General features: G+C 43.7%; 1 protein-coding gene across 2 annotated transcripts in view; it reads right to left on the bottom strand.

Annotated features, from left to right (window-relative positions):
* SH3D19 (SH3 domain containing 19) overlaps nt 1–25,910 on the bottom strand; it is a 324,933-nt gene that overhangs the window by 121,888 nt on the left and 177,135 nt on the right. For both annotated transcript variants that reach the window (XM_069242645.1, XM_069242646.1), the window contains exon 3: nt 14,507–14,547. In XM_069242645.1, coding sequence (XP_069098746.1) covers nt 14,507–14,547 — 41 coding nt within the window. The remainder of the gene's footprint in view (nt 1–14,506; nt 14,548–25,910) is intronic.

The raw sequence follows: 25,910 nt of genomic DNA on the forward strand, positions 1-25,910 counted from the left end.
CCGGAACCACAGAGATTAACGCAGGCCCATACGGGGTCCTTGGAGGACTCGGATCTGTCCCGCAGCCCGGCACTGTCGCTTTACATGAGGGGAGGTGATTTTGGGGAGGGTGCTTCATGTCTTGATGAAGAACACTGCTACAATGTGACTACTAACCATTTAATGTGTTTCTGTGTCTGATTCGACTATGCTCAATCAGTTACTGTTCCAACTCACTATGTTCAGGAGTGAGATGATATATAAGGGTGACAGATGCTTCTGGGGCAAAGTATGGGGTGGGACGGGAGTTGGGGGGTATGGGAGTTTAGACCTTGTGTTAAGATATTTGTTATTGTTTACTAATATGTTGGTACACGTGTTCTTGCTTGCTAATGCACAGGAGAAGGGGTCCAGGAAGCTAATTGACAGAGTGCGAACACTCATTGTGATGCCGAATGGGTGGAACAAAGGGGGGAACCCAGGCCAAGAAACAGCAGAGTCCAGTAGCAACTCTGCGGCAGCTAACACTCACCATACCAATGAGCCCGACAGGTTATCTCGTTGGACGTTAACGGTCCCTTAGACAAAATTAAGCGCACCGCAGGGTTTACCCTCATGCACCGATACCGACCTGATGTACTCCTGCTGCAGGAGCCACACCTCTTGGGCGATCACTGTCCCTATTTAGCCCGTAGGGGTTTTGATAAGTGTATCATGCAGAGTTTGCTCGTGGATTATTGGGGGGTGGCGATACTGCTGCACCGTTTCCTTTCCCATAACGATAGTCCAGGTATGGAGAGACCGGCAGGGACGCTATGTGGCCATTACTGTGAGGGTCGAGGGCATCACGATCAATGTGGTTAGTATCTACGCCCCACCCACGATGGTACGTGGGACCCTTAAGGACCTAACCCAATTACTCCTGGACCTACCTCCGGGACTCACCATGCTGGGAGGAGACTTTAACGCAGCCCCAGACCCTGCCTTGGACGTGGCTGGCCCGCTCTCGACTTACAGACAGATCATGGCGGCAGGACTCACAGCGTGGCTATCTGCCGCGGGAATCTGCGATGCGTTGCGGGTATGGCATCCGCAGCGTCGGCAGTTCACACATACCTCGGCGGCCCACGGCTCGCAATCTAGAATTGACTTGGTGCTTCTGCCAAGTTCGGATTGCAACTGCCTCTTCCATATTGAAATCTTAGCTCGAGGAATTTCCGACCTTGCACCCCTTCGATTTGCTGTGGGACCCATTCAGTCTCTGGTTCGCCCTATGTGGCAACTGAAAGCATGGTATCTGCAGGATTGGTCTTACGTCGGGCAACTGCGGTGGGCACTTCGTGAATACTTTGTTCTTAACGAGGGGTCCGTGGCATCACCAGGAACCTTGTGGGCTGCAAGCAAGGCGGTCCTGCGGGGTGCGGCTAGAGGCCCGATACGAGATCAAGAGCGCTCTCGGACTCGTAATATTGAACAACTGGCGGCACGGGCAATGCACTTAGAAGCTGAACAATAAGCGAGGCCCAGCGATGGGGTAGCTAGACAGCTTTTATTAATACAAGAGGAAATACAAGAGGAAATCCAAGATCAATCCCTGGAAGCTGCAAAGTACCTTTGGAGGGCTACCACTGCAAGGGTTTATGGTTGGGGAGACAAAACTGGAAAGTTGCTATACTGGCTGACATCCAAACAGACCTCTAGGATCATTCCTGAAATCTAACACGAGCAAGGGGTCCGCATCTCAGGACACCACGACATAGCTTATGCTTTCGCCCAGTATTATCAGACACTGTATCAGGCTTCAGCAGTGATCGTGCCGGGCTGTGCCCGCCGGTTTCTGGAGGATGCCCCCCCTTCCACGGTTGCCCCTGACAGAGGTGCAGAACCTGGACAAACCTCTCAGTGCAAAGGAAAATGGGGATGCTATTTCTGCGCTGGTAACGGGGAAAACCCCGGGACCTGATGGTTTTCCCTCTGAATATTAGAAGGCATTCCGGGAGGATCTGGTGCCACGCCTTTCAGAGCTCTTTACGTAATTGGAACACCAGGGGTCATTCCCGGTGGGACTGGACGCTGCCACCATTGTGGTGCTTTCTAAAACTCAGCTGCCCTTTGTCCCCCCTTCTATTTACCCTGGCTATAGAGCCACTGGCCCAGATGGCTAGGGCGAACCATTGTATCGTGGCTGGAGATGGGGTCTTTCTCGTGAGGATAGGGTTGCCCTGTACGCAGATGATGTCCTGCTGTATATGGAAGAGCCCAGTATAACGGGCCCACGAAGCCTCCACCTTCTACGATGCTATGAAAAAGCATCAGGGCTCAAAATGAACCCAACCAAGTCAGTGTTGGTGCCTCTGGCGAGTTCACGTGACTGTTTCGACGGGCAGGACACAATACCCTTACGCAGACTCAGTTTTAAATACCTTGGTATTTGGGTGACCCTTCTGCCCAAGCTGATGTGGGCCAGGAATCTGGCCCCGCTCTTGGCACGCATCAGGACAGACTTGCAGAGGTGGCAAGCATTGCAGTTAAATGTGATGGGTCGTGTAGCCCTGTACAAGATGATGGTCCTACCATGACTTTTATACGCGTTTCAGAACTTTCCTCTCCCAATCACACGCTCATGGTTCAAGGCTCTAGAGCGCGCCACCACTTTATTCCTCTGGAAGGGGGCGACACATCGAGTGGCTGCATGGCACTGCCGGAGAGGAATATACGACGGGGGCTTGGGCGCGTCGGATCCTTATCTATATTACCTGGCGACCCAGCTCCTGGTGATTCATGATTGGTTCAGTGGGGGGTGGGCAGACCCAGCCTATCAGGTGGAGTTGGAGATATTGGGTTTCACTGGGTTTCCCCGCGTATCCTTGATTTGCTCTTTAGTGCGCCTCTCGCCTGGGACATGGAAGCGGTAACCAAGGTGGTTTTCTTGGCATGGCGCGCTGCGCTACGGCACACCCACTGGAATGCTATAGTCACCTATCAGATTCCGCTGTGGTGGGGGAGGTGGCTGAGTGAAACAGCGGCATTGGAAGGGTTCGTGGAGTGGGATCTGTTGGGTATTTCGCTGGTAGGAGATGTGTGGAAAGGTGAAGCATTGAAATCATTTCAGGAACTGCTGGCTGACTTTCAACTGTCCCGGACGCATTTCTTTAAATACCTCCAGCTCTGGCATACTCTGGGGGCTCACATGCCAACCGCTGGCCCTGTGCCAGAGTTCAGCCCACTCGAGGCCGAGCTGCTCATGGGTAATCTGGGAGGGAAGGGTGTTTCACAGGTTTATAAAATGTTAGTTAACAATGCCCCGGGATGTCTGGATTAGACTAGGAATAAGTGGGAGTCATGGGTTGGGGCTTTGGAGGAAACAGAATGGAGAGAGGCATTGATGGCACCTAGGGTGCTGGCAGTGTCGGTGAAGCATACCTAACACATGCCAGGCTGCACCGGGCGGGTCTTCGCCCCACTGCTCAGTGTCCACGATGTGCAGAGGAACCAGCCAATTTTTTTCATATGGTGTGGTCCTGTCCAATATTGAGGCAAAGTAATACACGAACTGAACATGGTACTGGAGCGGGAGCAACAGATGTCCACCAAACTAGTCTTATTGGGTGTGATGGAGGAAATGGGAGGCTCACGAGCGAACCGTGCCTTCGTGGGTATGGCCCTGCTGGTCGCAAAGAGAGACACTGCTGCCGCCTGGAACTCTTCTACAGGTCCGTCCCTCAAAAAGTGGAGACGGGGTGGAATGATGCGCAAACCAAGAAAAACTGGTGTATGAATCTAGGGGTTGCCCCAGAAAACATGAGAAGATATGGGGAGGGTGGCTATGTCTGCTGCCGTAGGCCAACAGAGGGGTCGTGACTCTCAGTATTGTGTCAAAGAAATGGATCGTAGTCTATCACCTGGACTGTTTTAATGTCAAATGTCACTGTAGTTTGGATTTGGATCTCACTGTGCTTACCTGTGCAAGCTGTTTGTATTTTCTTTTCCACCTGTTCCCCCCCTTTTTTCAAAACAATAAAAATGTGTTTATCAAAAAAAAAAAAAACCTTGGACAGTAAACAGGGAGAAGCCTATTCTTAATTTGTATAACCATTTGTACAATTCTACCCAATTTAGGATTCCTGCACCTCAAGGTCTAATTGGATTAGCCACTAAATAACTGTCTTTCTTTTATCTGTATCCTCAAACTTCATAAAAAGCAAGGTATACAATAATCTCATCGGTGGGCCAGTGACTGTATAGAGCTTAAAGCCTTCCTGGGGCATTCAAACTAGTAGCATTTTCAAATTTAGAATGCTGAATGCAAATGTTCTGAAGGTTTTGCATGGGTCCATTCGTGGTAATGAGTCTTGTTTCTGAGTCGAAGTATGTGATAATACAATTCTGCACTCTAAGCATCAGAGGATCCTTCCAAGCTCTGTATGCCCAATGTTAAAATAGAAATGTTGTGGCTTTTTTTACTTAAGATGTTTTTTCCTCCTATTGTTGACAGGGTGCACAGCAGCATAACATCACTCGAGATGCATAATTACTTTGTGATGCTTCAGCACTGATGTGTGCCAATCAGACCAACTCCAAAGCCAGGATTCAAATAAGGCAACTTCTGAACTGTATGCAATGTTTCTGCGTCTTCTTTATGCTGTGTTAAGCTATAAATTTTGTAGCACAAGTTTTATTAGAGGAGATGTGTGGACGGATGCTTCCTAAAATGTACATAAGATGGCACAACTTCTATCTGCTTGGTAGATATTCTGTGAGAAGAAGTGTACACTGCTCCAGTCTAGATTATATATGTTGAGAGAGAGGAAGGAGCATGTGCTTCTGTAAAGCCGTGCTTTATCTTCCCTGTATCTTTTAGCAATGCAGAATTCTGTTAGAGCATGTTCAAAATGTTTACATTTAAAGGTAATGACCCCAGCCACGACTACAATTTGGTTACTAAGGTTGTGATGGCTACTATTAGAATCATTTTTTTTCTTTGACATTAAACTGATTATAAACTGAGCTGACGTTAATTTAGATTGTACTTACACTGTCCTCCATTTTGCACAAATGTCACAATGTTTGTTCTACATAAAGCATTGCTGGGGTACACACTAATAAACAGTGATCTCAGAGACTTTATCTCACTCTACCTAGCCAAGGAAATGTCTACTGTTCCAGGCTGTTATACAATGTATCAACTGAATTTCTCAAGTAAACAGAGAATAACTAAAAACCAATGTTTTACTACCATCAGAGAATTCTCAAATGTATTATTTAGTAGAATGTTTCTTCATGCTCGTTCTCTGTTGGTGCACATCCTGAGATCCGCGAGTCAGACGTTTGTCCCAAGATCTAAATTATCCCAGCCTCAACCCAATCCTGGTTCAAGAGAGGTGAGATGGCCAAAGAATGGCGACTTGAGTATCAATAGGGATTGCATGCGAAATGTGAAAATGAAGTGACTGCAGGGCAGTGCATGGTCTTTGAATAGAGGTACCTCAAGTTTGAACAGTGAACTGCTGAACTTTCAGTCTAAGTGAGGTTTACTCTGAGGCGCTATCAATTACACCAAACTAGAGATGTAATCTTTACTTGCATGAGGATATTAACCGAGCTTGGTGGTGGTTCATTCCTTAGTGCACAGGGAGTGGATGTGCTGACAATAGTGATTTTCACAGGTCTTGCTGTTGCATTAAAGTAGCATTCTTACAGCTATAGAGACTTTTGTGCAGTCGAAGCAGGCAAATGATGGAAAAGTTGTAAAGTGGTTCAAAAGCTGTCTGGTGGTATTGGAGCGTTGCGTCATCAAATTGTTGCGCAGAGGTTGGCTTGCAGGCGCCATAGCCAAGCTTTGACAGGGTGACCTTAGACAGGGAAGCATTGGTATTGGCAGACAGAACAAGTGCTTGGTGGTGCGGAATAAGTCAGTTTGAAACAGGGGGGACTAACACTTTGTTAAAATGGGGATGCCCTTGTCAAATAAGGAGAAAGATGCAAAAAAGGAAGAGATGTCTCCTCCTGAAGGTACTTCAGATAGGGAAATGGTGGCAAAGGAAGGGTTACACACGTGCATGCTGCTAAACTAATGGCACAAATATACGTCCAAAGATGGGGGAACTTCAATTCCCATTGAGTGGGACCTTGCACATCCCTCAAATAGAGATTTGAGGATTAGAACTTATGATATAGCCTAGACCCACACAATTTGAATACCTAAGCCTTTGGGAATAAATGGCAAGTGAAAAGGAAATAAGTTTGAACTAAAAATCTGCAGTAGGGCTCATTCATGGAGAAGCGTCAGGATGAGGAAACACAGAGAAAAAGGAGAGAGGTAGTCATCAAGACTGTGGGGGCCTATCCCTTGTAAGAAAGTGAAGAGAGGAAAAAAAGAAGAACCGAAGAGGGAGACAGAAACAAAGTGAGGAGGAAAGCGTTTTGATAGGCGAGATCCTAAGCACCTCCATCTAATGCAGCACCTGGTGCACCAAGTGCTACTGCCCTGGTACAGATCGAGATGAGAACAGTTGCGAAACCCTCAACAGAGGTCTGAGCACCCCCAAGTCATACAGAAAATGCTGATCCATTCTTTGCTCAGACCCCTTTGCAAGAAGTACCTTGCCTGTATCAGGTGCCCCAATCATTTCACTTCACACAGGGAAAGCGAGAGGAGACCAACCTATTTACGTTCTCCCAAAATCATATCAATACACAAAAGGGCAATCAGGCTTTTTTAATAACAAGAAAGAAAGTACAGGGGAACCCCTAAGATAACCTACTGGAAAATCCAAAAGATTTTGGAGTAGACACCGCACCCACTAGTGTGTGAGGAGCACTGGAGAGGACTCTACCAGGTGATCCTGGTCACCAACACTGCTGTCAAGGGTGGTCTGCTGAATTGGATTCACATCTACTACAACACGAGGGCAAGGCATGAAGAGGACGAAGCGGAACCAACATCCATCAATTTCACATGGCCATAGCTTGAGGTGTCTAAGGCTTCTGAAGAAGAGGAAGACCAGACTGAGGGTCCACAGTCCCCATCAGACAAGGAGCATACAGAGCAAGAGACTGATGCAAGCGCCATCATTCCAGCCATCACTGTGATACTGACCACAACGGATTGAGAATACACATTCACAAGGACAGTGAAAATTCAAAGAAGGCCAAATCTTATCTGCCACAGCAAATACCTCTAAAGGCAGAGAGAGTTCTGGGTGGGACAAGGAAGTTCCACCTCAGAGAGCGATCAGCCTCATCAGAGCCAGAGATATCAAGCACTTCCAAGGAAGGGTGGCTGAAAACTACAACCACACGAAAAAGACTGCTGATGTCTAAGAACAGACCAGAAACAATTAGGGAAGACAGTGAGGTAGAAGAACAAGAACAGGTTGACCAGATTGAAGTTGTGGATGAAAGTTTGGACTCAACCAGTACCAAAAGACCCAAAAGAGAGAGAAAAATCAACCACAAACATTCAGGCCCTGGCTGGACATATCTCACAAAAATCAAGTTTGGCCTTGGCGATGGCTTGACTAACATCGACAAGCTTTCCTGAGACAAAGATGTGCCACAATGAGAGAAAATTCTCATTGACTACTAACGCTGAAAGAAAGATCAGAAAGTTAGATCAATGGTCAGAAGTCAATAGCTCCTTTAGACCTCCGGTTGACGCAGAATAAAAATCCTGGTAGCTTTCGAGATAGGGTATAGATGACAGGACAGCACCTGGAGGACTAACTCTTTATCTGGGGTTTCATTTATCTGATTTAAGATAACATGGCGCAGTAACACTGCAAAATGTTTTTTCTGAGATTGGCAGTTGCCATTTCAGTTCCCGTTTTTGGATGGCTTTTGGATATTTATTTGTTGGGAGGGGATAGCGCTCATGTTTCAACCAATTTCACCCTTAGACCCATAGACAAATCCCCCTTTTCTGAGAACAAGGTTTCACACATACCATGGCATGAGAATGTGTATAGTTTAATATGCATTATGAAATGTTTCAGTATGTAAAGGTCATGGAGGTAGAGGACTGTTTCATTTGTTCTCATCTTCCCACTTCTGTAGCTGAGGGAGAAGCATATGTTCACCTTTTCCTGTCCTACTCCTTCTCCTGCTCACTTTTCTTAAAGATATTTTATCAACAAGATACCATTAAATTGTTTTAGTCGGACTTTGATGATTTTTCTAGAGAATGTGCCAATTGTCAGTGGGGAAAATTTATATTTGTGGGGGACTAAACATATTTCGCTCTTCCACAAAGGGTCAAAATCAAGGGATCAGCATGAGCATATAATGAAAGGATAAGAACAGACAAAGAAAGGGTAGAAAAGAAGACAAGTGCAGAACACATCATTGAACAAGACAAGGAAACATTAAGGAATTCACCCCCAAGGTTAAGTATTGATGTCACCTAGAAGGGATCTTTATGCATAATACGGCAGCCAGAGGGAAATGAGACAGTTGAAAAATTAGGATGGAGCAAGTGTGATCAAAATCTTTCAGTTAAGGGAAAAACGTTTTCGAATTTAGAAGTAAGCATAAACAGTACCTATTATGTGCGTGGTAGGTCAGCTTATTTTCAGCTACCACACAACTAGACAGGTAGTTGCTACACGGCTCTAGTTTTCCCTAGGATTTATCATACAAACAAGCTATATTTTCCTCTTGGACAATTTATCAGGTGAAGTAAGTGTAGCTTTAAGCAGATTCTTAGCAATATCTTTGAAGCACACATCCCTTCTACAGAAGTGGCATTGAATGAGGTAAAGATTAGAAAATTATCCATCTTAGTTGATTGGCTTGATACTAATACTAACATTGCTTTAACAATGAAAAATAAAGAATTGCTTACAATGAGACCCATGATTATGCAAAATTGCCTCACGTTGGATTTACTCCTCGCTAAGTAAGGCAAAGTTCACAAAATCATTCACGCTCGGGAAATGCTGTGCTTATATGCCACGTGTAGGCAAGCAGTTTAGTGGCTACATCACTAACACTACAAACATAATGCATGAACTAACAGACCTGGAAGAGTCAGGGGCCTGGAAAGGATTAGGATCTATATTTGGATCCATTAGAAAGGTTAGTAAGATAGGAGAATGGCTTCGTAGTGTAGGTGGAGGAATTCTTAAATTGTTTCTTGCTCCCCTTTTGATTATACTAATTGGCACTGCATGTGTGCTTATATTCAAAGTGTTTTCAAAGGGATTTCATCATGGAAGAGCATGGAGTGTAGATTTTAGAAGCACTCAGCAATAAAGAGGATGCAAAGGAAAGAGGCTTGATGTAAAGGTTGATAAAATGCAAAGTGAACTCTATGACACCTTAAAGGACCTGGGAGAAATAAAAAAAAGAACAATGAGTTAATGAACAATGTTGTATAATAAGAAAATTAAGTGATGATTGAGAAATCATCGGGGATGTGGGAGTTGTTTTTTTCTTCCACATTAAATGCATTATAAATCGAGTTTAAGCTAATTTAGATTGTATTTACACTGTCCATCATCTTGCACAAACATCATAATATTATGTGAAGACTACTGAGTTGTTTTGTTCTAAATAAAGCATTGCTGGGCTCCACACTAATAAACAGAATGCTCTCAGAGACTTTCTCTCACTGTACTTCACCAAGGACATTTCAACTGTCACAGGTTACTGCTATACAATGTATCAATTGAATTTCTCGAGTAAACAGTGAGAATGACTACAATTAAATGTATTACTACCATCAGAAAATCTTCAAATATTTCTTATTGCTCATTCCCTATTGGTGCATATCGTGAGAACCATCTACACGTGTAGAATGTATGAATGTCTTTATTTAAAGTCCTATAACAGGCCATGTGAATTTCAGTATGTAGGGAGACCCTTTTCCCCACTATTTGAAGGTCAGTCGATGCGGAACAAATGTAACATTCGCCCCCAGTCTCGTTTTAATTCATCAGTTGTTTTGCTTGCCATGGCATTTCAGTTTGTATCCAGCCATACGCAAATGAGTCTTGACCCCAGTGCCCATGGGAACAGTCCAGCCTGAAACTGCCAGGTCAGGTCCTCCCTGGATAAGAAACAAGCATCCTGGGATCAGTTTGGGGGGGATCGTCCCTCATCAGCCAGGCTAGCTTAAAACTGGTGGCATAAGGAGCACAGGACTCACTCTGCCACTGGATTCAAGCTAGCCTAGCTGATGATGGGTGATACACCAAAACCAGTCCCAGGATGCTTGTTTCTAGTACATGGAGGCCCTAGCTTGCCAGTTCTGGCTGGACTATTCCCATGGGGAGCAGGGTCGAGACTATTTTGCATATGGCTGGTCCAAACTGGAGTGGGTGGTATGGTGAGGAGAAAGAATTATGGATTAAAAACAGATCTGTGACTGGGAGTGAATTATTGATTTGTTTTGCATTCCGTCCATCATCTGTTCTTTTTGCTTTTGTTACTCTAAGTGAGAAGGGTATGCCCAGACGTGGGTCCCATGCTCACTGTGTCACTGGATTGAAGCTAGGCTGATGAGGGGTGATACCCCGAAACCGAACCCAGGAAGCTTGTTTCCAGTCGAGGGAGGACCTGGCCTGGCAGTTAGGGTTGGACTGTTTCCATGGGGAACAGGGTCAAGACTGATTTGCATATCTCTGGATCCAAACTGGGGTGACATGGTGAGCAGAAGAATGATGGATTAAACCCAGATCTGTGACTGGGGGGTGAGTGTTTGAGAAGCTGCAGCACTCCGACCATCATCCTTTTGTGTTGCTAAAGAATGAGCCAGGTCGGAATGGGACAGAGAATGGGCTCTGGTACCAAAATAAGAGTGGCCTCTATTAAAGAATCAGATAGCCGAAAAAGTGGCCCTTATTTACAAATTAGGGCAGTTTTGAACTTGTGAAGACAAGGGGTATGAGCATTTTGAAAGATATATGTGTCAACTGCGTGCACATGTGCTTGCTATAGGCAATGTTTGTGGTAATACCAGAGAAACCAATTGTCCATCCAGACCATAAAACAGGCCCACAAGCAGCAAAGAAACACACCTGACACACTGACATGTAAGACCAGCCCTTCGGGCACTGCCAGATTGCCCTGTAGGCCAGTCTGACCCCAAGAATGAGGATGAATCCAATATTCAGTGAGAATGGAAATAAATCAATACGTATCTGTCAATCAAGTCATAAATCTTCCAGCAGCAAGCCAGGGGCAAGCCCAATCTGAGTAGTGCATGTGAGAGGTCAGAGGAGGGCCGTTTAAGCTTTGGTAGGCCTGACAAAGGAGCAGCCAATCATGTAGGACTGCCCGAGCTGCAACTGACAATACCCAAGTTCATGAACAGTGCTTATGTTTCTGAAGAGGGGGAGAAAGCCTCACTGTGTAAGTGTAGCAGTTCACTAAGGGAAAATGTTACACATGGGATGACTACTGAACTGGCATACTTGCCCACCAACAGCCTAGCCTTAGCAATCTGGTGTCCCCTATCCACGACATGTCTGAGTATGTGCCTGGAATGTAAAGAGCGAATGATGCAATAGAATGTAAATGTATGCTGTGGAGAGGAAACCTAGGCGAGACGCAGCTGGACGGAGAATGGAGCCTTGACAGAACTTACACCCAAACTGTTAAAGGTGTTCCAGCACCACGGTGGCATTGTAAGACTATACAAAGCTGCAGATCGTGAACATCAACGCCCCATCCCTCAGAGGAGCAATGCCTCTTGCACAGAAAAGGTGAGCACACACTCAATTGAAATAACATTATCACACTGAATGGGGAAAACAAAAGTTAGATTTCCAAAAAGAATCAGTTTAACAATAGTAGACATGGGCAAATTACATGCAAAATTATGTTAGGCACTTTTGTACAGCACACATCTACTGAGTGTCCTTATAGATTTCAACTGAGTTAGTCTCCTGCTATTAATTTAGAGATCCCTCTGTATCAAAGCAGACTACATAGTTATTTCATTACAAAAATGTATTTTTATTTATCATTGTATACTGCATCCCTCGTTCATAAGCATTCTAATTGCCAGCATCAGTATTACATTAAGTGTACTAGAGGACCAACAGTCGTATATGCCTCCTTTGTGCACCCCCAGGGCACTTTGGTATTTGCAAAGTGGCCAGAGATGCTTGCATGACCCCTTCTGTAACACAGGCGGCACCAGTACCACGTGTGCCGGCATGATCTCAAGGGGATGTTCCCTCATTTGCATGGAGGCATGGCTCCACGCAAATGAGGAAACACTTTTACTCTGTGCCTGCACAGCATTACAAATGTAGGTCATAGCAGCAAAGGACCTGCCATGTGGCACAACTATAGTGTGCAACACTGAGTTGTTGCACAGTCAGTGCACCCAGAGGGCCCCTCTTAGTAGGAAGGCAAAGGGGGTGTTATGGCTCCACCAGACATCCCTCTGAAGGTGGGTGCAATCTTTCACTGCCCCCTTATAAAGTGCGGGCCACATTGTTCCCTCCCAGGGAAAGGTGGACAGGTGGCTTCAAAGATCTGGTCTGCCTTCCACCCGCCTTAGTCCCAGAGCAGGCGTGAGTCTGTAACTGTGGTGGGTGAGTGCATTAATTCATTGTGACAGGGCGCAGTGTCTGGGTCTCTGCCTGGTGCACCTCATTTAAAGGTGTGCCATGGCATGGACCAGGACAACGAACTATATCTGTGATATGGACGCAGGAGTTACTATTAACCAATTTAGCGGTACTAAGTTTATCAGATCTGGGAAAGATGGAAGGCAGAGTCAAACTTGCTAGCTTTTAATCTTGTGGCTCGCAGAACATTGTACACCTCCACAGTTTGCCTCGGTGAGCTATTCCGCCAGCTTAGCAAAGCTATGTATTTGCCAAGGAAGAAAATTAGAGCCTAGAATTGTGCATGCGTATGTACTGTGGTACAAAAGAGTCATGATTCACATACGCTGGGCTGTACTGCCCATGGAAATGTTTACAGAAGCAAACTTTGATGTGATGCACTGTTTGTTTGTTTTGAATTGTAACCAGAAGACACGTACATTTAGGGGCTGTCATCTGCACGGGGGTTAGTTAACAGTAAATTTAGGAAAATTCAGCAAGTGATAGTATTTTTCCATGTACATTTTTTTCAAAATGGAAAACCAGATGGGAAACACATGCTTAATTTTTAGGAGCCTTCAAAAATGTTCCAAATATATATCGAAGTAAAAGGAACCAGAGTTTCCCTATCAAGAATAAATACTGCCAGGTTTTAGCAAATGTTTAAACATGCACCAGGGCCGGAAACAAACACCTCTGAAACAGGGCATCTTTACGATGTGCTTAAATAGCTAAAATGCCCACTTCCAGCACTTCTAAGAGGTGTAAATAACATGTGACTATTTCTTAAGCCATGGTACTCAATTTACTCTCCTCGGAAGAGTGTAAGACTGAGGCGGCCCCATCAGAGATTCGACCTCACGACCTCCAGAATGGAGTACAGCTCACCGAAGACCAATCTAGCACATATAAACAGACAGTGATACAAGTTTAGAAAAACAGGTTGGGTCGGATTACATAAACTGCCCGGGGGTGCTAATTTGCATGAGTTGCCAGTAACATCATATCCCAAGGGTGTATTGTTTCCGTCCATTTTTTCCTGCAGTAAGTGCTGTTTTGCGACGGGAGGTATAATTTTCCTAATTTTGTAGAACATGACAAAATACAGACAGTTGCTGACTCACCAGAACAATGAAGACTACAAAACAAAAAACACAATAAAAGAGCACACTTCACAATATCATATACAGGGCTTTAAGTGGACATGGTCCCTCCGGGTCTCAGATCCGGTAGTAATTAAAAACAAACATTAAAACGGGTCCCTGTGGGACCTGATACCATTGTCCTTAACTGAACTAGTAAAACCACTAAACGATTTTTGAGCAACGATTGTAAACGTTAAGGTAATGCATGTCACTTATTTAGTCCCTGTCTATATTTCACGTTTTTTTAAATCTTGCATTCCATGTGAGAGACTCCTTCCAGTGTGTGTTTTTTGCATTCTTACTGTGTAACTTAGTTATGTGTGGTATAGTGCAAACTTTAAACGCAGCCGCCTCCAGGTGCTTATAATGGGCCACGACTGAGAGCTCTGGAGCGGAGACTGAAGGCATCGCGAGCTTCTCACGGTGCCCATCAGTGGGTCAAAAAGGTATGTGGAATACGTGGTCACGCAATCCTTGGCTTTTCTTATATATCTGGATGCAATAACAGGAAGCACCGAGAGGCACTAAAATGCCGGTTGGGTAGCATTGTATCGGAACCACAGAAAAAAAGAAAAACTATATATATATATATATAAAATTTACGTATTTGAGCCACGACCTTACTTACATAGACTACACCCCACTCAGAGACCCCATCACACTTTTTTTTGATCCCACTTAAAGCCCTGATCATATCTAACCCGGGTCCAAAACCTGGGCAGTTTTTGACTTCTGGGTGAGTGGAAAGTTTCACAAAGTGAACGTAACAGCTAAGGGTGCTCGGCATTAAACAACGCACAGGAGTAAAATGAAAAGACTTACTTCTCTTGATGGCTGCGCGGATGGACGACAGGGCTCCCTGGCTGCAAACAAACGAGAAAAGACAACAAGTCAGACCAGTCGTGAACTACCAGCCCCCGATCACCGCACGTCTCCTCAGAAAGCGCACACGAGAATGCAGTCACGCAGCCAAAGTCCTCGCCGCCCCGTTCAGATTACAAAAGCAGGGAAGGGCGGTTGTGCTGCGGTCCCAGGAGCCAGAAAATCATCTGCTAACTCTCGGAGGCTGCAGTACACAGCGAAAATAGGTGCCGCCCACTGCCGGCCCCACATAATGAGAACCAGGACACCCCTTTAACGCTGGAACAGGCAGGGCGGGCTCGTGTTGTTTCCCAGATGCGACTCCCCCTTCCTCTTACATTCCAAGTTAAAGTTCACTTTCAGTCTCGGCTCTTCCGGTCACGGCAGCATCCCTTGTTATCGTGCACCACACGCCGCCCTGTGGTCCGCGCTCCTCTAAACCCTGCACGGTTCACTATTAAACAGGCCCCACAGGTGGCAGCTTAGTGTTGCATGCAGGATATGTAGGCTACATTCAGACTGAGCTGACAACCTGTTGTTTCTAGTCAGGTGAAGTGACCCACAGCGGCCTTCGGTCGCTCTGACGTCAGCAGCAAGCCCTTCCTTAAACCTATCATGCGGAAAAATGCGCCGATGCACCACCACATGCCTCGTTCAGCAATGAGACGCCTTCAACACCGGCCCAAGCCGTTGAGGACTGACTCTGCTCTAGTACCACCTGGAGCAGTGTCCCCAGCATCAAGGAAGAAACATTGGCGCACTTCTAACACACACCACTGACTCCCAGAGGAAGCACACACGCGGGAATTCAACCTTTTGTTGTCAAGTAGCTGAACAAGACGAGCACAGTTTATTACAGAAATGGAGGAGGGAACCCTGGGAGCCAACATTATAGCAGATTGAGAGAATAAAGCAAGAACAAACTGAAATAACTACCAGTCTGCGACGTGTTTTAAGCACTATCTGGCTGGTGTTTATTGTGTTGTGCGCGCGCTGCAAACAGTATCGCCTCTGATAACGCGTCCTTCTATGTCAATTTATACACATTAGGACTCGTTTTAGGCCGATTAATCTTTGGACCCAGTGGTGTGACACCCTAAGACGAGGTAACTGATCAATATGTCAAACAATATATCAATAATATCATCAACATATATCACCACAATATATTTCAGTTTAGACATAGGTTAAAACTGTCGGCACAACCATGACCTTTCAGTCATGAATAACCACACCTTTATTGGAGTTTTGTGAATTTTATTCCCTATTGATTACAATCTAATAGCAAATGTATTAATCTCAAGACCAAAAAGCAAAAGAGCATAGTCACGATATGGCAATTATGATAAGATTTTGACAATGCCAAAGATCACAACCATTAAGACACTAACATAGGAGATACATAGATCAGAATACATAGAACACCATATAAACTCAGTTCAGCATAGTACAATGTCAGTCACGTCTATTTGTCAGTCAAGGTGAATATCTAATCTAACCACTAATTAGCATCAGCATGTTGGACTTCATGCAAAATAATTTAGAACACTAATTTGGAAAACATCTAACTAAGGTCTCTAATCAAAAATACAGCAGTTGGTACCTAGAAAGGAAAAGCAAATAGACAAATTACAAGAGCAACTGTCATAATTACCCTCCTCGGAATGAGTCAGCATACAGGATCAAACTTCGTCTTCAGGACATCAGTTGGATCGTCGTCAGTCTATCTAGTCTAAGGACAGGGGGCACTTCCCTCATAAGGAGGAAAAGTGTAATGGGGCGAGCTAAAGGGTGAGGATAGTTTATTACGTCTCAAGTCACCAGACAGAGTGACAGAGTTTCTGGATGCAATCAATATCATTCCCTACCTAGATTTCTCGAGTCTTCTGTGTCATGAGTTTTTATCCCTTTTTCGTGATACCTTCCCCCAAAATTCTATTGGATAGTCATTACACCCCACTATTTTTAACCTATCGAATTATACATTAAGTAATGCACTTGTCATTTCATGAAAATTCATAACATTTTGATTGGTCTTCATAATTGACGTTTTTCGTAGGTGGCACATCCGGGGTTACTTCATTCTCTGGCACATTCTTCGGGTCAAAAGTTCTCTTTTCCATGGTTGAACGTCCTTGGATGTTTCAGTAAATGTTTCAAAAACGTATAAAACTTATACTAAAGCAACTAGCATGCGAGTGAGAAAATTTCTCACTTGCAACATAAAACAAAGAAAAGAACACATGCTGGGTCATGGCCTTTTGCTAGTCAGTACACTGGAGAAACAGAAAAATATGCTTTAATATGAGAGCTACACAGCTAATTCTTCGACTCACGCTAACTTAAGGCTTATGGATTCTAATAAATGCAATCTTCGTACGTGTTAACATATTCAATTAATCATAATACAAGGAATCATTTCTTATAGTTGATATTAGTATATGCATACAATAATTCTTCACGTTTATAATACGTTTCAATGAATAATATTTTGTTAATGCAGCATTGTTAAGTATAAGCATTTCCACATCTAAAATAAGTTTAAATTACGCTCTCTCAGTCCCTCCTCTGATGACGCTCGTCATCACACAAATCTTGCTTTGATCTAATTTTTCACCTTGCGCATAATACGCATTTCAACATCTTGCCCTTTATGAGAACTTTCCCATATTTCATTGAACATTTTCTCTTTCTCACTTTCTTCATTTCGTCTGGTTCTTTTGGTCCAATTTCTTTTTACTTTGTCATTTATTTTACATGCCCCCCATAATCCTAATAAACAAACCAAAATAATTAATAGACCCATTAATATTTTTGCAAGTACCCCATTCCAAATGTTGGTAAACCAGCTTCCCACTCGGGCAATTCCTTTCCCAAATTTCTCCCAAACACCAAGTTCTTTCAGATCCTTCAAATCTGTGCTATCTCTAGTAAGGTTAGTAAGCATGCTCCTAATTTTCTTACTGTTATCAGGTATGAATGAGCAACAATGACGCTCATTAAGCATTTTGCAGACACCTCCACTCTTTGCTAAAAGAATGTCTAAAGCAAGCCGATTTTGAAGAGTCATAGCTTTTTCTGCAGCAAGTTCAGTATCCAACAGGAGTATAGCCCCTGTAAAATTTGTCAGCATGTTATCCACTATAGTAGACAACTTTTGAATTTTCATAGAATTCAAGATAACCCCCACTGAAGGGATTATAGCTCCAAATATATCACCAATGACAGCCGCCACTGATTCTCGTTTTTGTCTAGAATGTTGCAGTTCAGATGTTTTAGGTATTTGTTTTAAGTCATCAATCTGGTATATCTTTGGGAATACTATTCCCAAATAACATGTCCTATACCATCCCTTAGGGAGACGGTAATAAGCATTTAGCCCACAGATGTAATAGATTCCAGGGATCGCTGGATCTTGTCCATTCAGCATAAAGTTCCATTTACTCTGAAACAAAAACACATGCCTACACTCACTCGTACCCACAAACAAATTATCTTGATCAGATTTTGGTCTATATACACAGAGCCTACCTACGTGTAATGCATCTATAGCTAGTTTGCCTTGTGTTTTGATTGCAGTATAAGCATAATCATTTGCATATGTACGTTTCTCTAATCCTTTTTATAATCTTTCTTTCAGTGCTTTGCGTCTATCATCTGTGTGATCTAAAAAGCTTTTTTCTACAGGTGACAGTAAGCAAGTCAAATTATTGCGATGTGCATAAGCAGTCCCAAATGTAAGTTTTGGCTCAAAGAATCCTCTAACTATTTTTATATCATGCTCTTTAGCTAATTTATTCAAAAATTCAATCACAGGCACAAAAGAAAACACAACATCCAAGTTCGAATAAAAATATTGTACATGCTCTTGATTATAGAATCTTGTTAGTAGCAAGCTGCAACTAATTCCATAAGTGAGAGGGAGGCTATGATAGGTAACTCCCTCCTGTACAGACAAAGGAATTTTAGTACATACATAACAATCTTTCGCATCCATGGTTTCCACATATTCGTTTAGTAAGCGATAGAACACATTAGTAGAAAGTTCCCCTTTTGCATTAGTTCCCTCATGCATATGTCTTGCATCTTGCTCAAATCTCTCCCATGGTGTTAGTTTAGTAGTAGTCTCAGGTTTTGAAGTTGCATTAATAGTTTCTTTCTCTCTCCACGGCATTCCCACAATCACTCCTACAATTATCACTGCACACACAACACCTATTATAAGACCTAACCAACCACACACCTTACTCCCTTTTACTACTGTTTCTATTGTAAGCCATGTTTGTATAGAATCAGAATAGCAGATCAACAATCAACTTGAGAATAAGCCTCTGCGGATTTTTACAGCGTCTTCACTCACTCCAGGACCCTTTTTGTCAATTCAGGTTAGCAGCTTGTCATAATCAGGTTTCTCTAAGAGTCAAATTCAGTTTTAGTGTCACTTCCGGTAGTTTCTAAAGTCTCTTTTTTTTTTCTTTTTTTTTTTTCGGAATTTAAATTTTTAGCCATGTTTTTCTTTGAATTCCTTTTCAGGTACCGTAGTATTGACCTGGTACTTCTCGATCAAAACAGAATGCTAGGAATTCTTGTTGCCATTCAGATGTTGTAGCATACGCCCATTCAGGACCTGTATATCTTCTGTTTGCGATTCTTTTTTTCTTTAATCTTCGTTCACCTTGTTGTTCTCCTTCACTTAGATCATCTGCTTGTGAGGTATCACTCTCTTCTATTGTGGTGTCATTCGATACCTCTCTTATTTTAGGATGCGACTTGTCTGGACAATTATCGCCTCTATGTGTCTTTTCTCGACATTTCCCTTCAGGACGTTGGACAGCACCCTCCTCTTGTGATATGGTGTTTTCTCTTGACGGACCTGCAACTGGTTCGGGAGACTCTGACACGTTTTGATTTGTATCTACAATTTCTCCTTCTCTTTCTTCTTCTGGTTCTATGTTGGGTTCAGATTCTAACCTGTATTCGTCTACTTCTGGGAGAACCTCTCCTTGACTTAGTTCTCCTGCTGCCTCTACTGAGATAGGCACTCCGTCACCTCTCTCGAACTCATTGACTGCTTGAGGGACAAGGCTGTTCTCAGTGGGCTCTCCAGTAGTCTCAGTTCCTTCTTGACTGTTCTCTGACTCTGAGACTTCTCTTCCTGAAGTTGCTGTACTGGATACTTCAAGTTCCTCTTCAACAGGACACGCTACCTTTTTCGTGTGACTGGCATGTATCCAGTTGGGAACCCCTGCACACTTCACAGCAGTGGTGGTCGTCAATATTACTTGATACGGTCCTTTCCAACGTGGCTCTAAACACTATTTTCTCACGTGCTTCTTGACAACCACCCAATCTCCAGCTTGCAAAGAGTGGCCTGGATCACCAATTGGTGGCAACGTGTTAGCTTCCACCTGGTGAGAAAAAGAGCGAATTACGTCAGCCAAACCTTTGCAGTAATCCAACACCATATCATCTGTAATATTCACTAGTGCATTTTGCAGGTACTGATGGTAATCTCATAGCTCTGCCCATGAGGATTTCATGGGGGGGACAGTCCCGTTTTCTTGTCTGGGGTATTTCTCATAGACATCAGTACTAGAGGTAAGGCATCTGGCCATTTCATGTTTGATAGCTACAATGCAGCTTTTGTTCAATGTTGAGTGCAGCACACAGAAGTTTAATCACCTCATTGTCAAAGTGTCTTCCCCTATCTGATTCTATAGAAACCGGAAACCCGAATCTTGGTATCAGTTCCCTGAGTAGTAGTTTTGCAACTGTAAGACTGTCATTCCTACGTGTGGGATATGCCTCAATCCAATGACTGAAAACACACACAATCACCAACACGTACTTCAATCCGCCACAAACAGGCATTTCGATAAAATCCATTTGCATTTTGTTGAATGGACCTCCAGCTCTCCCAATGTGGCTCAAAGTTACCACAGTTCCTTTTCCAGCATTCATCTGTTGACAGATGACGCACCTGTGACAAGTGATTTCTGTGGCATGTCTGAATTTTGGATTGAACCAATCAATCTTAAAGGACCTGATCATGGCATCTCTTCCTAGATGTGCCTGCCCATGATATAGCCGGGCAAACTGTGACAAAAGGCTATTTTGCAAGACCAATTTTCCCTCTTCTGAAACCCATAAGTCATCAGCTCTTTGTACACATTGCATTCTTTGCCAAGAGCGTTTCTCCTCTTTGCTCGCACAACCTTGTAATGTTTTCAGTTCATCTAAGGTGTCAACCACTCGTAATGCCATATTTAAACATGTGTCGTTTTCAGATTGTGGTAACAATTCCCATTGTTCCTTAAACGATATACAGTTCAATGCACAAAATCTTTCGACTTGATCTGCATAGCCGTTTCCCATAGACACAAAGTCTTGTGACCTGATGTGAGCACTGCACTTCACCACGGCAATTTCTTGAGGTAACTGAATCGCATGCAACAAATCTCTTATTTGTTCACCGTTTTTCACAGGAGAACCAGAGGAAGTCATAAAACCCCTCTGTGACCAAAGTTGGCCGAAATCATGCACAATTCCGAATTCGTATCTGCTATCAGTATAGATAGTAACTTTCAAATTTACAGCTGCGTGGCATGCCTAAGTAAGGGCGATTAATTCTGCCACTTGTGCAGAGAACACTCTCTCGAGCCAGGAGGCTTCGACAATGCCAGTTATGGTACATACCGCGTAACTGGCTCTCAATGTCCCTGCTGAATCTCTTAGACAGGACCCATCAACAAACATAATGCAGTCATTTTCTTTTAACTGGGTATCCTGTATGTCTGAGCGAGGTTTGGTACAGAGTTCAGTCACTTCAAGACAATCATGTTCAAATTCTTCCCCATCTTTGATTTCAGTATTTTCATTAGGAAGTAAGGTTGCCGGGTTCAGTACAGTGCATCTTTTAAGAGTGACATTCAGTGACCCCAGTATGATCGTCTCATACCTAGTGAGACGTGCATTTGTCATGTGTTGAGTCTTAGTTCGTGTCAAGAGAATTTCAACTGAATGTGGAATCATTACTGTCAGAGGGTATCCCATGACTATGCCTTCACATTGTAAAAGGCTCTGACCAACTGCTGCGACTGCTCGCAAACAACCCGGTAAGGCTGCTGCGACAGGGTCCAAAGTAGCTGAAAAATATGCTACAGGGCGATTTGCATCTCCGTGGACCTGTGTTAAAACAGACAAAGAACAAGCATCACGTTCATGACAGAACAACAGAAAAGATTTTTCATAATCAGGCATTCCTAATGCTGGAGCCCTGCACATGCATTCCTTCAATTCTAGAAATGATTCAAGCTCCTCTTTTGTCAAAGTGATTGTGTATGGTTCGTCTTTGACTTCTTTTCCTGTCAGTTTTATTAATGGCTTTGAGATGATTGAGAAGTTGGGTATCCACTGGCGACAGTAGCCCACCATTCCCAAAAACATCCTGACATCTCTTTTTGTTGTTGGGGGATTCATCTGCAAAACAGCTGTTATTCTTTCCTTTGATATTCTTCTGGACCCTTTCTCAATCAAATGTCCCAAGTATTTTACTTCTTTCTGACAATATTGTAACTTTCTGGTGACACCTTGTGTCCACTCTTTCCCAGATGATTCAGTAATGCAATGGTGTCGTATTTACAACTGTCTCTGGTTTTGGATGCAATTAGCAAATCGTCAATGTACTGCACAAGAGTTTAATTAAAAGGCAGCACAAGAGGTTCCAAATCCTTTTTCAGTATCTGATTGAAGATGGATGGTGACTCTGAGAACCCCTGATGAATTCTGCACCAACTGTACACCTTATCCAGGAATTTGAAACTGAACAAACATTGGCTGTCCTCATGGAGAGGTATCAAAAAGAAAGCTTGCGATAGGTCTACTACAGTAAACCATTCAGCATCACAGGGAACCTGAAACATTATTACCGCTGGGTTGGGTACCACAGGACAACATTTTATCACAATTTCATTTATTTTCCTCAAATCCTGCACAATTCGAACCTTTCCACAGGGTTTCTTTAAACCCATTATAGGAGAGTTACATGGACTGCTCAAGACTTCTTTTAGGACTCCCCGTCTGAGAAAATCTGCAATTATTTGTGACACCTCAATGAGGACATTTTGGGTCATGTGATATTGTGACACCTGTGGGAACACTGCATTTGATTTTATCTGAACTTTGACTGGTTCTACTCCTTTTATCAATCCTACTTCTTTCCCAGTCAAATCCCACACTTTCTCTGTCACTGTCCCTTGCAATTCGACAGGTAAGTCAATCAAAGTATGCATCGGGTATAGGGTAATCAAAGGGTAGTCTTCATTTGTCCCTGTTTCTTCCTCTATGAAATGACTCTCATCTCCCTCATCATCACTATTTGTCTGTACTTTAATTCCATCGTTGGAACAGGTAATTGAACATTTTGTCTTGCACAGTAAGTCCCTTCCCAGTAGGGATACTGGACTTGAATCACATACCACAAATCTATGTAGTCCTTGGAAGTTGCCAATTTCAACTTGTACTGGATCAGTAATCGGGTTAGTCAGGTACTGATTTGCTACTCCAACCACTCGTATGGTATGCCCTGAGAGAGGTAATCTTAGGACTTCTGCACTTCGAACTGTAGAGCGTGTAGCTCCTGTGTCAACCAAAAATGAAACCTTATAGCCCATCACCTTTCCCTCTACATATGGGCCTCTCTGATCCACCTCTAGGGATGCTGCAAGCCTGCACTCTTTACTGTCTGAACTATCATCTGACCAATCCGCATTCATGTCATTTCCACCGCGTAATGGGAATTGTTGCACGGTATTGTTTTGATTCGTTACTTGACCTGTGACCTGCTGAGGAAGCATCACCTGTTGCTGTCCCATTGGAGCCATTGGTAATTGCATTTGCTGTCTAGGCACCATAGGAATCTGCTGTTGCATTGGTTGCACTTGTATTGACTGAAAACGCGGCATTTGCATCTGCTGCATGGGCTGTACCCCTTGCATTTGTACCAAATTATTCTGAAAATTCGGGTTTTGATGTCTCATCTTTGGACCTCGTGAATTTTGTAATGTACCAACATTAGTGTTCTGCTGAACTGCACCATCCTGCACCACATTCGGGCACTCCAGTTTCCAGTGCCCCACGCCCCCGCACTCGTGACATGGTGCCATCTTTTTCACCCCTTGAGCATCATTTTGAACAACAACATTATTCTTATCCAAACCGCGGTTCACAAACCCTCGACCTCTGCCTCTTGGTTGTGCCTGAAACACACCATTCATTTGCGGTTGTTGTTGTATCATCTGCTGAACTCCATTTCCCTGTATTCCAGCCTGTGCAGCCCTTATCTGCATCACCATCACCTTTTCCTTCAGCTTTTTCTGCTTCAATTCGATCTCATCACTACAGTACTTTGCATACTGCAATACCTCATCAATCGGTTTAGCTTGCCAACAGATCAAATGATTCTTAATCATTTGACTAACTTCTGGTCTCAATCCTTCGACAAATCTAAACACAAGGTGATTCATGTCTTTTGGTTCAATTGTCTCAGTACCACTGTAATGCTTAAATGCTTTCAACAACCTCTCGTAATAAGCATGAATTGACTCTTTAACCTCTTGAGAGGTCCGGTCGATTTTCTGCCAATCAGTCACCTTCGGCGACACCTTCTGTTTTAAAAACTCAATCACTTTATGATAATATTTCATCACCTCTTCTGAAGGTGCTCCAGTCACCTTATCTCTTGCCGGCTCCTTTGTCGGCCAATCTACCACTCTCTTGCACTCGAGCCAAAAATCAGGTGGAACAATGATCTCAAACAAAGTATTCAAGTCTTCCCAAAGACACTTTGCAAGTTTCACAAACCTATCCGTTTGTTGATACCATTCGATCGGCTTCTCTCTCAGTCTAGGGTAATCATTAGTAAAAGATAGAATGTCTCCTCTAGTCCATGGCACATGTACTAAAACACCACCAGCTGTCTCTCTCATAGGTAATATTTTTACTGAATCCAAATCAGGTGAGGTCCTAGCTTGATTAGACCCTGGACTATCACTCTTTCCCTTATCTCTTTTCTTTGCCCATCTGCCTTCCCACTTTTCCAATGCACGCCAAATCTGTGCACTTTGCAGCAATTCTCTCAAATGTGCTTTCATGCCTGCAGATCTCATGTGTTCAAAATCTTTTGAATCGAAATCTAATCTGTAACTCCTTTTCAAATGTTTAGTGTTTCCGATATCAATATTGTATTTGTCTGCTAAGTTTGCCAATCTCTGATGTACTTTGCCTACCTCCTTGGTAATTTTGGGACACAGGTATCTTAATTCTGCTTCTGTGTATGATTCCAATCTATTTACTCCCATTGTCCCTTCCACTAACTCGGCAGCTTCTGTCCCTAGTCGTACAAGGTTCAGGTATTCGTCTTGTTTCTCTTTCTCGGGTTCAACTGTGGTCACTGCAGTCTTTTGCAAAGTATAGGTTTTCTCTAACCATTCGTTTAACTGCTGTACCGTAAATCCCTGCAGTGAAATGTTCCCTGCATGTATAATTGGAGAGTGTGAAGTATTCGTACTCATGGTTTGGGGAGTTAGAACTCCCAAACCTGCTTGACGCATTGCTTCAAGAGGTTCCCCCACTGGACTAAGGTCCATTAAAGGTCTCGGTGGCTCATTTGCTTGCTCTCCAGGGGCCATTATCTGTGGAGTTCCCATAGGCCCTCCTCTTATCGCTCCCTGAGTCATCACTCCCTGATCACACACCCCTGCTTTACCTTGTGCATACAATGGTACGGGGGGACCAACAGTAATAGGTAATGATATAGCGGCAGGTGTCTGACCTGGACCCAGACTTCTTGGAGCTTCGACACCATAAGTCTGTTCCAATGTACCCGGAACGGGTACTAACGGTGGTCCCGCTGCAGGGTTATACCCTGGTATCAACTGTGGTGGTTGGGACATTAATTTCAGAGTTGATTCAATCTGTATTAACTTTGGCTTCGTGTATATCGGGTCTGGCGGTACTATTAAATTTGTGGTAGTCTCAAGCACTGGAACATCAGGGTAGATTCTCTTTATCTGTGGTGGTGGTTGCAACTGTATAGGCATGTCGGGTGCAGTGGGTACACTGACACCATTCTGTGTCAAAGCTGTATCGCTAGTCTGTACCGTATCAGTAACTCCCTTTTCCTGCGTCTGGTTCCCAGGATCCAAGCTAGTGCTTGGAGCGCTGTCGCTCACCGCATACGGTGGCGGACGATCATGTAACAATCTATCCATAAATTCCTCATCGTCTGAATCATCGTCCTCTTCCCAAGATCTTTTATTTTCTTTAGATTTGCCTGAATCTTTATCGGTTTTACAAGAGGCTTTCT

This window comes from Pleurodeles waltl, chromosome 1_2 (genome assembly GCF_031143425.1).
Source record: "Pleurodeles waltl isolate 20211129_DDA chromosome 1_2, aPleWal1.hap1.20221129, whole genome shotgun sequence".
Lineage (NCBI taxonomy): Eukaryota > Metazoa > Chordata > Amphibia > Caudata > Salamandridae > Pleurodeles > Pleurodeles waltl.